The sequence below is a fragment of the Xenopus tropicalis genome, chromosome 7, assembly GCF_000004195.4.
Source record: "Xenopus tropicalis strain Nigerian chromosome 7, UCB_Xtro_10.0, whole genome shotgun sequence".
In the NCBI taxonomy this organism is placed as follows: domain Eukaryota; kingdom Metazoa; phylum Chordata; class Amphibia; order Anura; family Pipidae; genus Xenopus; species Xenopus tropicalis.
This window is the reverse complement of record NC_030683.2, coordinates 94,848,645-94,866,428: the sequence shown is the minus strand read 5'-3', so window position 1 is coordinate 94,866,428 and position 17,784 is coordinate 94,848,645. Positions and strand designations below refer to the sequence as shown.

The following is a 17,784-nucleotide window of genomic DNA, read 5'->3' as shown; positions in this document are numbered from 1 at the left end:
AAGAAAGATGCACCTTTGTAGAGACAACCATTTTTTGGGCTCCAGGAATGACTGAGATGGAGAAATTAACCTGTGACTTATTAATCATCAAAATGAAACTGCCTGTGAGTTTTTGTTAAGGCAGTGTTGCATATTTGATCTTCTGTTGAAATATTTTCTGGGACTAATAGGCTGTCTTCTGTTTCACAGCATTCCATTAAGAGGTGCCGGCCCCTGTGAGACATGGATCAGTGGGTCACAAAGGGGGAAGGGCTTGCAGCCAAGTGGCCAGAGTTTGGGCATTATCTGCTCTGATTGGGGTGGGTCATGCATGCATGGACCAGTTTTTTATTCATTGGAGCCCCATTGTATTTGTATGCAGGGCCCTCCTCCCAAGGGTCCAAGTGACCAATGTGTTAATAATTAAGCACTGCCCTGGGGTGGGGGGCGCTGCTAACTTATTAGTATTGGGTCTTGTAATTCCTGATGGTGGTCCTGTGTCCTACTAATAAAATACTCTAAATACTAATAAGCAGCCTGATGGATTGTTTATGCAAGAAAAGTATATATTTTTTAAAACAAAATGGGCCAGCATGTTGTGGGGCCCCTCAATCTAGGGACCTGCCTTCCAGGAATTATTCATTTTTAAAATGCTGGGGTAAATTCACACAGAAGAATACCAATATTTGTCTGAATTTTTAGTTTAGTTGTGGTTATAGTAGATTTAACAGTGATATGGCTGATGACAGAGAGATTAGCACTCCAGCAAGTACAGTCCCCTTATTTAGCAGTGCATTTTAATTCAATAAGCCTTAATAAGATTGCAATGTCATCAGATATTTTTTCCTCCGGTAGCTGCTGTGTTGTTAGAAGTAGCTTCTTGCCAAATTCTTCTGCCTTAAAGGAAGAAAGTCACAGTTATCTAAGGAGAACAGGAATCCTGTACAATACACATTTTAAGCTGTATCTTGCTAGTGAGCTTTGTGCTTAGTTTTTATCATCGCTTGTACCTAGCAGAGGGCCAAAACTATATGGCAAACTGTTAAGGAAAAAAATCCCCTTCTGCAAAGATAATAAAGGTGCAAAGATTTGCACCACTAGGAATCAGAGGGGCCCCATATTACTAAGTTAGTAGGGCCCTTCCCCCCAGAATAGGGAGACCAGACCACTTGAAAATTTAGGGACATGTCTAGAAAATCCAGCTAGAAGGGCTGCACTGATTGTAATTACAGGTATAGGAGCCGTTATTTGGAAACCCATTACCCAGAAATGGGCTCCAAATTACGGAATGGCCATCTCTCATATACTATATTTTACTCAAATAACTAAATCTTTTAAAAATGGTTTCCTTTTTCTCTGTAATAATAAAACAGTAGGTTGTATTGATCCCAACTAAGACAGAATTAATCCTTATTGGAGGCAAAACAGTCCTGTTGGGTTTATTTAATGTTTAAATGGCTTAAAGGAGAAAGAAAGGCAAAGTCATTTGGGGGTGCCAAAATGTTAGGCACCCCCAAGTGACTTTAATCGCTTACCCCGTACCCCGGGCTGGTGCCCCTGTACGGAGAAAACAGCACCAGCCCGGGGTACCTGCAGCGCTTCCTCCATCTGGGTTCCCTGCGCGCGCATGCGCAGTAGAGTGAATAGTGGAACTTTAACAGAAAAGTCGGCTTTTCACTCTACTGCGCATGTGCTGACCACTGGCATTTTTGGAAAGGAAGCAGGAAGGAGCAAGCGCTGCGCTCCAGGTACCCCGGGCTACGAGGTAATCGATTAAAGTCACTTGGGGTGCCTAACATTTTGGCACCCCCAAGTGACTTTGCCTTTCCTTCTCCTTTAAAGTATGGAGACCTAAATTATGGAAAGATCCCTTATCCAGAAAACCTCAAGTCCTGAGCATTCTGGATAAAAGGTCCTATATCTGTATATGTAAATGCAATCAATGCAGCACTTATGCAACATGCAGTTATTAGATGTGTTCCTGAATTTTCTAAAGTGATCTGGTCACCCTACTCTAGGAAGCCCCAATTATTGGCTCACTGGTTACCTGCCAACAAATAAATGGGACCCCAATGATACCAAAAATGCCCTTCACATGCATGTCCATGCCCCTGATCCAACTCAGCCACTCCCCAATAAAGTCAAAACTCTACTTATGATCCACCCAAACCCATCCATCCCCACAAATGCCCAGTCACAAGCAGTGAATGATGCTTTTCCTTTTTAGAGCCTGAAAAATGACTTGCACACCCATTGACAAAAACTGCACACTTCATGTGTCAAAGAGGCAGAGAATAACAACACAGTTGACCCCTGATTTTATGGTGCATTTTTTTCCCAGTTCCATGCATTTTTTTTACAGGATTTTACAGTTTTGCAGAATTGACACTGTTTTGGCATGATCCCCTGGATAGGTAAAATTGGGGTTCTACTATATTAAACAGGCACTATGCAAAAGAAGCACTGTACTTAACATGTTCTCAAGTCAAGCGTCCATAAAAAATTAAACTGTGGCAGAAAAATATTATTTTAGATCAGTAATTATCTTGAATGTTGTATATGGAAATGGCCTTGAATCCCACAATCGGTTTTTATGGCTAGACTTAACTACCTTTGGCCAATCCATGGCAATGAAGTGCAACATAGTAAGAGTGTGAAGTATATGCATTATCTTGGCTGGGTCCTTCTTTGGAGCTTGCTCTCTTATGTCACATATAGCGCTGAGGATTTGTAAGGCTTCTGCTTCTTGGTTTTCATCTGTGGCACAAGATATGGCTTAGTTAGTTAGCTACTTGCTAACAAAAGCAAGAAAAAAAAAATAAAAGCCCAATTTAGGTATTATTTTTATAAAAAAAAACTAGATCTTTTGCAGTTGAATTCCCCATTCTTTCCAGTGGCTCTGCATTTAGAACACCTTTAATTGGATAAAATGTAAAAGTAGTTGATCAGTATAACTGTAACATATTTTATGTACGTTTCTGAAATACCAGGTAGCATTCCATACCAATCTTGGAAGAAAATCTACAGCCTGTGGCTCTCCAGCTTTGAATAAACTGCAATATATAGACAAACAAATGTAGTTTAAAGTGATATTCACGGGGGTGCTACAGTATTAGTATCACCCCTAGTGAATATAATTGCTAACCTTAGACTCCAGGCAAGCAAGAAGTGCTCAGAGTATGATACAAAATGCCTAGGATTTTATGGCTAAACTTCAGTACCTTTGACTAATCCATGGCAATGAAGTGTAACATAGTAAGAGTGCTACAGTATTAGGCACCCCCAGTAAATATAATTGCTAACCTTCTGCTAAGTGCACCAGCCTTCAGTATGATTTCTTGAGTGATTGATACCCCAGCAATCCTCTGTGGTGTCCTGAACACCATGCATATGCAGTAGAGTAAAAAGAACAACTTTAACTTCAAAAGTTTGATTTTTTACTCTACTACATGTGCACACTATGTGAGACAGCACAAAGGGTCTTTGGAGCATATGGAAATAAAGGCAGCATGGCACTCAAGGGACACTGTTCAAGTGATTATATTCACTGGCTTTATGTTAATCTCCTAATATGACATGGTTGAGTGCATAGCATTTCTTGTCTTCGTCTGTATGCTCTCCAAAGCATCTCATGAAAGGAGCTAAAATGTATATCATTAACCCACAGAACCACAGCACCTCATCTTTCTTTCTTTTTCAACCAAGGCTGCATGGTACCATGAACTGCACCTGCCTTGTACCTAGATTTTCTTGATCCTTTTCAAGGGAAGACATACTCCTTGAAGATTCATTCACGTGGACGTTGAGTAATTTGCTTAGGTGTGCATGCCATATGTCTGTTACCTTTAAAAAGAAAAAAAAATGCTTTAAATTCAGTCACTTCCTGCTTTTATATATTGTTATAGGACCTATTCCAAGCAATTTTTAAACTGGTCCTCATTATTGAGTTTGTGCTTTTTTTTAATTAGCTTCTTCATTTCCAGCATGCAACTTTCAATGCTTTCTGGTTTGTGAGTCACAGACTCCAGCAACCCAACCACAAACTGACAGTGTGGGTTCAATTTTATTGTTAGTTTTCTTATGTTTCATTTTAATTCCTTATCTTTCATTTTGGTACCCCTTGCAACCATATGGCAACTGCAAGCTTAGGCTCAGGCCCTCAGATGCCTAAATAGTAAATACTACCATGAAAAGTGCCAGCTTTTGGTATAAGTTTATCGATTATAATGACTGTTGGGTCACTAACTATTTGTCACCTCCTGAGAGTCAGCCTTCACTTATCATTTAATTATGTTTATTTTACAATTTTGGAAATAATTTGTGTTTCAAATTTCTTTTATGACATGTATTTATAATGTACAACGTAATACTATGAAAAAAAAGTTATGTGCATGACCTGTGAGACATATGTGCAAAGCCATTGTGAATGTACTCACTTCAGTGTAGAGAGAATCTGCAATGTCCATCTTGTTCTGTCGGAAGAATATATTTGCCATATGAAAATATCCCCCTGTGACACTCATGTGATTAGTTCCTGCCGTTTCACTCGCAAAGTACACCTGAAATAACAGAAGATAAACAAAAGCCTGTGGTTGTTGGGTGAAGTTTTTGTTCTTTAAAGCACCACTATACTTTGGGGGCAGGTCAGCAGAATGGGGCTCCAAATTGAATTAAGCCAGAAAGAAATATTCTGTAGGTTTAACAATAGCCTGTACAGGGAGATACTATACAACTATGCTGATACAGGTTCTCTCTTGTAGTAAGGACAGTTTCACAGAAAGATGGCTCTTTAATGGTGTATAATGGCAACACATTCCAGGCCCCACTCAGGAGTCCTTTATACCCCTTGCAAGGGTACTGCTGTGATTGCACTCATGCATGCGGAAACCCTAACAGGATCCTGGATTCAGAGCACCTTTATTATGTTCATAGCAGGGGCATTTTTTTATTTTAATATACATACATTTAGGGAATTTCTGTGTAACATTAGTGTAAATGTGTATAAGGTTGGCAACTTTTCTGGAAAAAGCCTTTAGCCTTCCAATATTTTATTCTTTCTTCCCTTTTCTATTAATAACATTGGCATAAGGCATCACTTTTAACAGTACTAACTTTGTACTATCCACAACTTACGTCATTGGAAAAATGGCGAAGTGACTCTTCAAATTCTCCTTTAGCAGAATAGAGAAGGCCCAGGTTGCGATGCAATTTAGATCGGATAGCATTGCTGCAATCGGTAGTTTTTAGCACAGTCCAGTAAGCCTGGGAAAGGTATTCCTCTGCCTGTGGGAGATGCCCAAGACCTAACCCGGGATGCGAACAAGCATGTTAGTTTACCAAAAAAAGGCTGTAAACACTTGAGCAGGTCTGTTTATTTATTTACTTCAGTTTCCTGCATTTTGTGCTTTAACATTTTCCCATTTTTTTTTTTATTTACAGCACAAGTGATGCAAACTCTTGACTAAGTCCATTTATCAAACAAGGCTTAGCAAAGGAAGATGTGGGAAACTTATCAGAACTGCAAGAGACACACAAAAGCTAAGCCTATGATTAAGTGCTGGCTAAGCATGAAACACATTAGGCTATTTGGATTGGGTAATATAGTTTTTAAAGGAGAAGGACAGGTAAAAACTAAGTAAGCTTTATCAGAAAGGTCTATGTAAATACAGCCATAAGCACTCACAGAAATGCTGCACTGACTTCTCTGTGAAAAGATTTCTTGTGTCTGTAATTCATGTGTCAGAGACACGCAGCTTTCTCTTTCTCCCCTCTCCTGCTCCCTCCTCCCTCAAGAATGCTAAGAACTCTCCCCCCCTTAGGAATGTAGATCTGAGCCAATCAGCAGGAAGCTGACTCCTAGGGGGGAATTAAAAAAAGTGGAGGTAGCCCTTTTTTGGAGTAAAAGTGGTGGAAAAACTGGTGGAAAACACTTTCTCCAGATTCACAAACAGAAATCCGCCTAAATTCTAACTCAACTGCCATTTTTCCGTTTTTGGTGAAAGAAAGACAGTTTACAGACACTTTTGTGAATTTGTCGTTTAAACGACATTTATACGACGTGTTAACAACATTTTTCCCCGACATTTTCAAAATGGTGTAAAGCTCAGTGTAAATGTCAGACCAATTCTAAGCTCTGCTATTTTGTTTTGTTTTGTTTCACCCAGTCTCCATTTCACACCTAAGGTAGGGGCCCCATTGGGGATCATTAACATATTAATCGGGATTAGCAGCCTATTGTTAGGGAACAAGTTTCTGTCTAACCCTAAAACAATAGGTGCAAAAAGCCTCATTAACATTTTATAAACAAGTAAAACACTTTAAAAAAAGTTTAATTTATATCTTATATATAAAATATATACCTCACATTTGCATGATTATGCTAGTTTTAGCTTAATCAATGAGGCAATAATAACATTTTGTGTGAATATATTGTAAACAATTTTATTAAAAGGAAAATAAAGCCTCCCAGGCAAATTTTTAGTTTTAGTAGCAGTGCCCCCTCTTTAATCACTTCACTGACACAACTGCTCCAACTTATCTGTGCCCCCATAACATGTCCAGAACTACAGAGCTGCCTGACAGCATTGGTCCCCACCTGTTCCCAGCAGCCATCTTGGTGATCAGCAAACAGCACATACACACTGGCACCCAAACTGTGATATTGGGGTACAGGGTTGGACTGGCCCAACAGGGCACTGAATAAAAACCCAGTGGGCCCTAGTCCTGTTGGAACTCTATTCACCAGGGATGTTGGGGTGGGGGCCGGATTGCTGCTGACCAGTAATGAGTAGGGGCTAGAGAAGAAGGTATTTAGACCCTTAAATCTTGTTACAGAAGTGGAATTACATAGAAAACATTTGAAAGCCCAGATTGAAAAAAATGATGTATATTTTCCCTGGGCAAACTAAAATTACCCCTCAAGAAATGCCCACTAAGTGAAATGACAAATGGCACATTAAATGCAAAATCCTGCTGGTAAAATCCTTATCCCAATGCTCATGTAGATGTGGGACTGAGTTTGATGGCACGGACAGATTTACTAAGAGCTAAAATTCATTAAAAAAAATGTCGGGAAAATGACAAAATCTTTAAACTGTCTGTTTAAAAGACAAATTCACAAAAGTGGAGATAGAGGTTTGTGAATACGATGGAAAATCCGACAAATCTATCTCCACTTTTATTTTGTCTCAATATCACCACTTTTGTGATTTCCCCCCATGGTCTCACATCACATGGTCTGGGTGTCTGTGCAGGAGTGAGGCATTATGGGAACTTTTTTTACTCAGCCTGTTTGGCTTCTGATCATCTGAACAGGAGAAATATGGGGAGACTTAAGGGCACTATTGAGACAACGGAAGGTATGCCTGCAGCTTGAAATTAACTCTTTATTAACCTTTCCTTCTCCTTTAATGTATTTATAATAACAATGAAATTTTAACTTCAAATTATGTAGGAGTTTAAGATGAGTACACAAACACTACAGGCCTACAGCATACAATGGGGCTCTTATATGAAAATAGAACCCAAGCAACCAGTTGCTGATGTAAATTAATTTTCTGCTAATGTTTTGATGATTTTAAATGACCCCTAAGCTCAGCTTCCTAACAGCAGCTCAGAGCACAATAACAGTGCCAGTGGCATCCAAAATATGGCCATTCTAAAAGGCAAAAAAATCAGTATTACACTAGCTTAAAAAGATGAAAACTTACTCTGACTACAGTTTTGGGTTCCATGTTATCTCTTTAAAACTAAATACATATTAAATGACCTAAACAGAGCACCCACTTAACAACATACACTTAAAATGAAAGTGTTGGACATACTAAGGTTTATTCTGTTTTATCTATTTAGGTTTGCCAGGCCATGCCTTTAATACTGAACACAAATAAAATACTGTTGATATTTTTAAGCACATTATCCCGAATCCTAAATATCTTCTCAACTACAGTAGGCTCGTCAGTAGGTCTGAACCTACAATTTCATTCACAGATAACTGCATTAGGTGGCTAAATGATCTCTTGTGCTTTATAGAACCCATGCAAAGTTACTGTGTCTAGAATAAGCACAAAAAGAACTAGCAATTATTTTAAAGGGGAACACTGGCTTCTGAACCAAAATGTGGTAAAGAGCCCCACACAACACAGAAATCCCTAATATACCTATCACTGTAATATGTTCCTTAAAAGTATGAATAAATACCATTTTATATGCAGAAATCCAGCTGCAAAACAAAAGAATCCTGGCAGGGGAGGAGGGGCTAAAACATTTATGTTACATATTGTAACAACTTCTCATCAGCTTACAAACAGCATAGAGAAACTACATAACCCACAAGGCATTGCACTATGATGTTTCTTTCCTTACTGATATCACATGTGAAGGGAATTATGGGATTTGAAGGAGGCAAGCTGAAGGCAGGCTAAGGCCAGTTGACTACTTTTGCATTTTATTTAAGTTTCAGTATTCAGCCAGATCAGCAGGAGAACAGGCACTAAGGTTAGGTAACTTTTCCAAACCACGTAATTAAATTGAAGATCATGAAAAGGCTGCATAATTTTTAATTGATGTATATTGCAAAGTTGCTTGAAATTATGTTTACTTTTCAAAAAGCTCAAGTTGTGTTTTGGTGGAGTTCCCCTTTAAGAGTCTCTGTGATTTATACGGTAATTCCTGGAATCTTGTGTTTTTGAGAGTGTTGAAAAAGCATTATTTTATGCAATATAAAAGCAATATTTTAGCCAGAACTTAGCATTGTCTGGCTTTTTCCAGAACACATCCACATACCAATGTTAGCTTCAGCAAGGATAAGGTATGCAGGCACTAACTCTACTGTTGCCAGTCCAAACACATCAATGGTGAAAGAAAGGGAATGCATGGCTGCTGGAATTACATCTGCATGCCGTCCCCCATAAAGGTGCTTTTGGGCTTCCTTTAAGGTAAGGTCAATCAAATGTTTCTGTCAAAGGAAATACAAAGCCGATTGTTCATCAGTGGAAAAAAATGAAACACACAATTCCATCAAAAACCTACATAAATATACAGTTCATACGTTACAATATATCACAACTAATCAGCTCCCATTGAACTGGTGTGTCTTGGGGAAAAATGCCATTATAGTTGGGGCATGGAATATGCACTGGCTAGTAGAATTATATACAATATATTTACCTTTTGTATCAGTCCACACAATGTCACTTTGTATGTATAAGGGCTCTGGCACACGGGGAGGCTTTTTCGGCGATTTCGGGAAATCGCGCCACCGCGTGTGCCATCCCGCCGGCGACTTACATGTTCACCGGTGGGATGGCAGGGGAAGGCAACTCGGGGAGATTAGTCGCCCGCAAACAGGGAGTTTTGCCGCGGGCGACTAATCTCCCCGTGTGCCAGAGCCCTTAGAAAAAAAACTGCCTGGGCCTAAAATAAAAACACTGAAATTCTAGATTCTGATAAGAGAAAAAGCTAACATAGTATAAACAATACCAGGGATAACTCTGATGTAGCTGACCTAAACAAAAAAGAAAACAGATATAAACTTTATCAGCATGCTTGTTTAGTACTCTTGCAAATTACATCATTTTTTTCATTTTTAAAAGTGTCTGAGATATTAGCCATTTTAGAATGCTAAAATCAGACTTTAGGCTAAGCAGCTCTCATTTAGGGCAGTTGTTTGGGTGGCTGTAGAATTAACTGACCAGTAAATACCACTCTGCAAATTGTCTCTATAACTGCTATAAATTTATAATCTGTGCTGACACTACTGCTTCCCCCAGCAGCACAATTCTGGGTCATGTTTGCAATCTGACATGGACCTCATGTATTACCTCTATGGCAAGATCTGTTAAACAGTGCCTTGTGCATTGTCAGTTAACTTATGGCTGGTTGCATAGCAGGTCTGAATGGCAGCTGCTGAGACAAATAGCCTGATAGCAGCATAAAATTAATGCATATCAAAAGTACTTAGAATTGCACTCTAACATACAGACTGGCTGAAAACTTCTGATAAAGCAAAATGGTGTGCATGGTAGTAACCTTGGACAATGTGCATGTTGTGAATCATTGCCAGTTTTTGTATAATGCTGGGCCCCTTTAACATAACTGCAGATTTTTCTACTGTGCCTAGCAATACTTTTAATCTAATGAGCCATACAGGAATCAAACTAAGGAAACAGTTCTTGCACCACAGTTGCAGTGTAGATCCATTGCTGCAGTGGCTTTATTATAGTTGAGCACTGGGATGTGACCCTGACTACCCATTTTAAATATCATTATTGTTCTCCGATATATTGTACATGCATTTGATATTCCTATCATCTCTGTTTCATGCACTAACCTTTCTCAGTAATAGCTGCTCCAAGCTATGTGATCTTTCTTCTGCAGAGCTGCTGAAAGGCTGGGCTATACGCAGAGGGATCAGTAGCTGGCATATCTTCTCATGGATACTGACCCAGTCAGCCTGTTGATGATCTGAATCACTAAGAAACAAATTCACAAATAAACCTAATTTTGTATGTATATATATATAGGGACGGCCAGGGAACCAAGCTACTGAGGTCAGCCTGCGTGTTTGACCGTGGAACGCACCGCTGACGTAGCAGTCACAGCATGGCACCAACAGGAGTTGTGCACGTGTTTTTATCCCCCAGTCAATAAAATTCTTTCTTTTTCACAATTCTTCTCACCCAATCATGCAAAGTACAACCTGCTAGAGCTGTACCACTCAGATGTGCTGGTGGGGGCCACTGCAAAAATTACAAAATGAAGACCAATTGCAAATAAAAAGGTGAACTACCCCTTGAAGCTAACTGATCACAAACACAAATGTATGGAGAAGCCCTCACAGAAGTGCACGTATGAATACTTTTACATCCTAAGCATTTTAGGGTTAGAAAAACACTCCCCTCTGCACTTTTGCGCAGTATCCATCAGTATCCCTGGGAGTCGGTGGGAACCGTAAGAGGTAGTTGGGAGGTTCATTTTTTACACCAGCAGCGAATACACTAAGGGGCTGATTTACTAATCCACGAATGGTCCGAAGGCGTCCGAATGCGTTTTTTTCGTAATGATCGGTATTTTGCGATTTTTTCGTAAATTGACGTGACTTTTTCGTAGCCGTTACGACTGTTTCGCAAAATGTCGCGACTTTTTCGTAGCGTTACGACTTGCGCGAATTGTCGAGACTTTTTTGTAGCCTTCGCGCCGAGTACGAAAGTTTCGGATTCATTCAAGCTTCAGTATCGTGACTTTTCTTGGGCCAGGTTGGAGCTGCAGAGTGCCATTGAGCCCTATGGGAGACTCTCCTTGGGTCAGGTTGGAGCTGCAGAGTGCCATTGAGCCCTATGGGAGACTTTCCTTGGGCCGGGTTGGAGCTGCAGAGTGCCATTGAGCCCTATGGGAGACTCTCCTTGGGTCAGGTTGGAGCTGCAGAGTGCCATTGAGCCCTATGGGAGACTTTCCTTGGGCCAGGTTGGAGCTGCAGAGTGCCATTGAGCCCTATGGGAGACTTTCCTTGGGCCGGGTTGGAGCTGCAGAGTGCCATTGAGCCCTATGGGAGACTTTCCTTGAGCCGGGTTGGAGCTGCAGAGTGCCATTGAGCCCTATGGGAGACTTTCCTTGGGCCGGGTTGGAGCTGCAGAGTGCCATTGAGCCCTATGGGAGACTTTCCTTGGGCCGGGTTGGAGCTGCAGAGTGCCATTGAGCCCTATGGGAGACTTTCCTTGGGCCGGGTTGGAGCTGCAGAGTGCCATTGAGACCTATGGGAGCTGCAGAGTGCCATTGAGCCCTATGGGAGACTTTTCTTGGGCCAGGTTGGAGCTGCAGAGTGCCATTGAGCCCTATGGGAGACTTTCCTTGGGCCGGGTTGGAGCTGCAGAGTGCCATTGAGCCCTATGGGAGACTTTCCTTGGGCCGGGTTGGAGCTGCAGAGTGCCATTGAGCCCTATGGGAGACTTTCCTTGGGCCGGGTTGGAGCTGCAGAGTGCCATTGAGCCCTATGGGAGACTTTCCTTGGGCCAGGTTGGAGCTGCAGAGTGCCATTGAGCCCTATGGGAGACTTTCCTTGGGCCAGGTTGGAGCTGCAGAGTGCCATTGAGCCCTATGGGAGACTTTCCTTGGGCCAGGTTGGAGCTGCAGAGTGCCATTGAGCCCTATGGGAGACTTTCCTTGGGCCGGGTTGGAGCTGCAGAGTGCCATTGAGCCCTATGGGAGGCTTTCCTTGGGCCAGGTTGGAGCTGCAGAGTGCCATTGAGCCCTATGGGAGGCTTTCCTTGGGCCAGGTTGGAGCTGCAGAGTGCCATTGAGCCCTATGGGAGACTTTCCTTGGGCTGGGTTGGAGCTGCAGAGTGCCATTGAGCCCTATGGGAGACTTTCCTTGGGCCGGGTTGGAGCTGCAGAGTGCCATTGAGCCCTATGGGAGACTTTCCTTGGGCCAGGTTGGAGCTGCAGAGTGCCATTGAGCCCTATGGGAGACTTTCCTTGGGCCAGGTTGGAGCTGCAGAGTGCCATTGAGTCCTATGGGAGGCTTCCAAAATCATGCAAAGTCTGAAAGTTTTGCCCGCCGGTTACGAGCGCTCAATACGAAAAAGTCGCGCAAGTCATAACAGCTACGAAAAAGTTGCGACAATTTACGATAAAGTCGTAACGGCGACGAAAAAAATCGCAAAAAGTACAAAAAAGTCGCAAGACGTTCGTTTCCAATCCGATTTTTTCCCATTCGAATTTGTGGATTAGTAAATCAGCCCCTAAGTCTCACATTAGCTGTAGGTCAGACTCTGTATGGCCCATCTTTAGCCTCCCCAAACAAAAAAGTCACCCTCCGCCTATGCCCATGGGCCATTGCCATGTATAGTTCCCACAGTGCTTTCCAGGGACCCCTGACACAATCCAAGCCCCAGCCCACCCCCTTTTATTGCTTCACCACTATTTGTAGCTGATGGCAACTGCGCTTGTGCATTTTAGCACCAGTTCCGATTTGAGCTAGGTTGTGTGGCGCAATGCCTTGATCTTGGACTTACCAATAGTAGGTGACTTTGCAGGCAGAGCACTGGAGATGGGCCGGGCTATTGCACAGCTCGCACTCGAGTTTTACACCTTTAGGGTTAGACAGAGGGTTTATGGCGGCCATGGGATGAGAAAGGTAGCGATACAGCAGCTCATCCACTTCTCCAGCAAGTTCTTGCGTTGCTAGGGACGCTGGAATCTTACCCTGCAAGTACATCTACGCATGCGCATTGTGATATTCACGAGTTTGCCTCCCAGCTTCCGTAACTATCCGTGTCATTTACGGGACGGAGTTAATAAAGCTCCCCGGGAACATCTAACCTGTGGCTCCGCGGCTGTTGGACTACGGCTTTAATTGTCAGTGGGCATTTGGGGGCTTGTAGTTAAACAGCAGCGGAAGGAGAGCAGACAGTATATGCACATAATAATAAGTGGCATGGAGGTTGCCCAATTGAAAAATGGCTACGTCGCCCCGCTTACCTACCCGGAAATATTCGGCCTGGGTGTTAGTAGCGCCCTGCCGGCACCCTTTGCGGGACACCTCTCTGTGTGACCCTGTCCTCCCTATTCATGGCTGGGGCTGAATCCTCCCAGACCCTTCGCCAGGACTTTGCCCCTCCGCAGGCATGGATTAAGGAAGCGGCTGGGGCCATGGCGGAGTTCGCCAGAGATCACGGCTCCCGGGGCACAAGGGTAGTTCTAATCACATCGGGTGGGACTAAGGTGCCCCTGGAGTCGCGCACCGTGCGCTTCTTGGATAATTTCAGTAGCGGCAGGCGGGGATCTGCCTCGGCCGAGTACTTTCTCCAGGCAGGCTACGCGGTCATCTTCCTACACCGGCACCGCTCTATGTATCCGTACAGCCGGCGCTACACTTCCCACAACTGGCTAGACACGCTGCGACTGGTGCCTTCCTCGGATTCGTCCGGGCACCAGGTGCAGGTGGAACAGTCGCAGTTACCGGGCATTGTACGCGTTCTACAGGAGTACGGCAGCATGAAGGAGTCGGGCAGGTTGCTCCCAGTAGAGTTCAACACTCTGTCGGACTATCTGCACCTCCTGCAGGCGGCAGCACAGGCTGTCAGCTCCTTGGGTAGGTTGTGCTGCAAGGCAGAGACAGCCACCTACCAGAACCCACGATCCTTACTGTGTTTCACAACAAGCCATGGCACCCCCTGCACCTGATCCTTGGTAGAATCCACAATGGGGGGAAATAATTTGTAACACTGGGGGCTGTACAGTTCTGCCTCTAGGTGGGCTATTCTATACTAAGGAGAGGGGCTGTGCCCCTAGAAAGTCCTGAAAGAGATTGAAAATATACCCCAATAAATAGTGTTTCTTTATGGCAGCCCCTCTGACATCTGCCAGAATCAACAGATTGCCTGTTTGGGCCTGCTAGATGCTATTTCATATTGCAGTTGGAGTGGAGTGGAGTGGTTATGGTTATACCCCTTACCCTGGGTATTGGGGTTGTGCCCCTAAAAATTATTTTGTAACTATGGCAAAGAGGTCTCTAGGTTAACTATTCTGTAGTTTTGGGGATAGAATCTCTGTCACTAGGTGGGTTATTATGTAGAAATATGGTAAATGGGTTGTGGTAATGCAGACTAGCAGCAGCAACAATCTGCTGCTTGCAAAAGCCCACATCAGGACCAGTTAGGGCCATTTAGTACATAATGAAAAACAATCCACTCACCTCAGTGTAGTAAATAGGAACAGATTTAGCGTGTTTCAGTAATTTCCCTAGTACACTATTAACCTGTAACTGCTTTAGTCAATCAGTTAGGGACTGCAGTCATGCAGTAACCTTTAAGAGTACTTCTTTTTAAAGTAATGCCCATGTAGTCTCTGTTCAGTGATATCAAACAATTTGCCTTTTTCTTTTCTAGGATCAAATGCTATGTTCTATTTGGCTGCAGCTGTTTCTGATTTCTACATTCCTGCTTCAGAAATGCCTGAACATAAAATCCAGTCCTCCAGTGGCCCCTTGCAGGTAGAGTGACCAATCATATGATTGTGTGAAGTTCCCCTTGCGTAGGCTGGTGGACGATTTATGAACATATTGTTAGTTTGTGTCAGGCAAAAAAATCTCTTCCCACTGGCTCCTTTAAATATTGGATGGACAATCAAATCATCCAAGGGCTGTATTGTCCCATGTAGGTTTCGGGCATTATCGAGAAGATCAATTCCTTTTCCCAAGGAGCTTAGATCAGCCCAATTAAAACCATCATATGGGTGTCTAAATTGGAAATCAACCTGCTGATTTGGCAATCTGACCAGAAAAGTTGATCTTTTAATTAGTCATCCTGAAGCAATTTTCATATAGCATAGGCACCACTTGTCAGTTTATCTAAAAAGTAATAGTATGGAGTTTATTTAGACCATTTACCAAAAGAATTAATGTTACATAAGACGACTTTTGTGGGTGGACCCCTATGCCTGAGAAATGCTTTGTTAAAATGATACTTTGTAAACAATTAAGATGAATATTGTAAAGCCAATCAAAATGAATTATGAAATTGTAACCAAGTACCTTTAAACAATGAGATGGTTTTACAGCCATATTTCTTAGTATGGGGGAGTTGGGCAGCTAAACAAAAAAGTAGAGTAGGAATACTGCATATTATCAGTACCAGCCAAAGGGTCAAGGCAAGTTTGTCTTACCAAGGGCTAGCAGGTCATGTTATAATTCTATCAAATAGGCTGGTTTGGGTATCCAGAATTGAATAAGCAGGACAGAGTTTTGTCTGTTTTAACTTTTAAGTGTTGAGAAGCATACTAAAATAAATGATATTCCAAATAATAAAGGGCTAAAAGAATTAAAAATATTGTATTTTCTTTTTCTAGATTACAATGAAAATGGTCCCAAAAATGCTTTCTCCTTTGGTTAAAGACTGGGCTCCAAAGGCTTTTGTTATCTCATTTAAACTGGAGACGGATCCTTCCATCTTAATAGAGCGAGCACGGAAAGCACTGGCAACTTACAGTCATCAGGTAGTTGTTGCCAATGTGCTGGATTCCCGGAGATCATATGTTGTGATTGTAACAAACACAGATGAGGCCAACCTTTCTGTGTCTGAACAGGAAGAGACACTTGGGGTGGAAATAGAGGAAAAGATAATCAAGGATTTAGTAGCACGTCACACTAGTTTCATAGGAAACCTTGATGAAAAAAACCTTGCTTGTAAAAATTAGAGATGAAGAAAATGTCATTATGAACATGTAAAGTATGTTTCTTAGTCTGTTATTTGCAAAATAAACATGCTGTTATGCTGAGCAAGCCATATGCAATAGGAATTTGCGGAAAGCTGAAAATTAATCTTGCATTTCTGTATTTTAGATATTAAAAGGGCCCAGATAGGATCTTATTGTCACATGGAGGAATCCAGCACTAGTGTTGAGGCTGCGCGTTGACTATGTTCTTATGAATATGTAATATAGGTCTGTGTCTTGATTGTGGAGAATGATCTGATTTTTAGCAGCTAAGAGTATGGCACATTATCGGGCAACTGGCAACTAAAGCAGGCTCTACAAAGTTGATCTAATATTTCTTTCCTCTGAGACCAATAATTTGATTCCATGAAGGTGTCTACTGCGGACCACATTCAAAATTGTTACTGCCCTTAGGCAATGGAATTTTCTACCTGGTCTTTCGACAACACAGTGCCTCGCATAAGCATTCACTCCCTTGGATCTTTCCATGTTAATATTAAATAAAAATGTATATACTGGTAAAATTGGTAAAATTACTCCAGATTTTCACTTTCACCCTTTAGTAAATATACCCCCTTTTTCATTAGTGCAAAATGCTATCTGTTTCAGAAAAACACTGCTTATCACCTTGAAAACACCATTCTCAGAAGCATGGAAGTTGTAGCATTATGTTGCAGGGATGCTTTTCATTATCAGGGACTGGCAAATTGTCATAATTGAGAACAGGTGACCAGAGGTAAATACAGGGTAGCGCTAGAGGAAATACAATTTTGAGTGTTATGAGGAAATTAGCTTCCATTGGCTAAAGCTACACTGTATGTTTGAATGGCCCCATCAAAGTCCAAATCTCAATCCAACTAACAAGCTGTAAAAGTGAAAAATGCAGTTCACCAGCTGGAGCATTAAATTGGAAAAGAAATGCAGGATACAGATGTGCAAAGCTGGTAAGAGACTTACCACGCTGGAAGCTTTAATTGTGATGAAAGGCCACTTTACCATGTATTGACTTAGATGAATACCTGTGCAACCAATAAATGTCTCCATTTTTCACTTTTGTGTCTTAATGAAAATATTTTGCACCTTCAAGTGTTAAGTATGTTTTAAAAATCAAATAGTAAAATTATAATTCAAAGAAAAATTTTGGGGGATATGTGCAAAGCACTGTATGAATGCGTTCCAACTGTATATTGATTAAGGAGAAAATTGTTTCTAGCCAATAAGCTGCCAACTTTCTCAAGGGAAGCTGAGCCAGCAGCAATTACATCTACAAATAACCTGAAACACTTGAATGTGTATTGGAAAGTTGCTAAGAATTACATTGTACTGGGAAAGGTACATTGAATATTTCAGCATAATGGAATTCCTGGCCTGTGAGTTGCTAGAAAGGTAAAGGTTATTTAAGGTTATTGACGTAAAATGACTTGCCTTGTTGGCACCGGGGTAATGGGGTGGTGTCTACGCTTCCTTACAGCAGGTTTTGTTAGCTTCTTTTCTCAGGAGAACTATTAATAAAATTGTTGTAAAAAGCTGAATTTCATGGACTTTTGTATTTATTTTTAGCTTTGCGTTTCTTCCCCATCAGACATCTTAACTGAA

The 17,784-nt window shown here is 41.8% G+C and overlaps 2 protein-coding genes across 3 annotated transcripts; one reads left to right on the top strand and one right to left on the bottom strand.

The window, feature by feature from the left end:
- Window positions 1-749: 749 nt before the first annotated feature.
- Window positions 750-13,150, bottom strand: zmynd12 (zinc finger MYND-type containing 12). Its single transcript, NM_001011379.1, is given in 8 exon segments — window positions 750-876; window positions 2,591-2,736; window positions 3,720-3,822; window positions 4,416-4,538; window positions 5,113-5,282; window positions 8,764-8,935; window positions 10,310-10,451; window positions 12,990-13,150. Coding segments are annotated over 8 exon segments (1,083 nt in total). The 5' UTR covers window positions 13,100-13,150; the 3' UTR covers window positions 750-759.
- A 102-nt stretch (window positions 13,151-13,252) lies between these two features.
- Window positions 13,253-17,720, top strand: ppcs (phosphopantothenoylcysteine synthetase). 2 transcript variants are annotated; one of them, XM_018095442.2, is made up of 3 exons: window positions 13,253-13,332; window positions 14,865-14,968; window positions 15,823-17,720. In XM_018095442.2, exons 2-3 carry the CDS (start codon window positions 14,876-14,878, stop codon window positions 16,168-16,170), a joined length of 441 nt encoding a protein of 146 aa, XP_017950931.1. In that variant the 5' UTR covers window positions 13,253-13,332; window positions 14,865-14,875; the 3' UTR covers window positions 16,171-17,720.
- Window positions 17,721-17,784: the final 64 nt, after the last annotated feature.

What these genes read in the sequence shown, in the direction of transcription:
- ppcs (XM_018095442.2), top strand. Translation starts at nt 14,876, where the DNA reads ATGTTCTATTTGGCTGCAGCTGTTTCTGATTTCTACATTCCTGCTTCA. An exon ending in CCTCCAGTGGCCCCTTGCAG is followed by an intron (nt 14,969 to 15,822) that starts GTAGAGTGACCA and finishes TTCTTTTTCTAG; the next exon opens with ATTACAATGAAAATGGTCCC.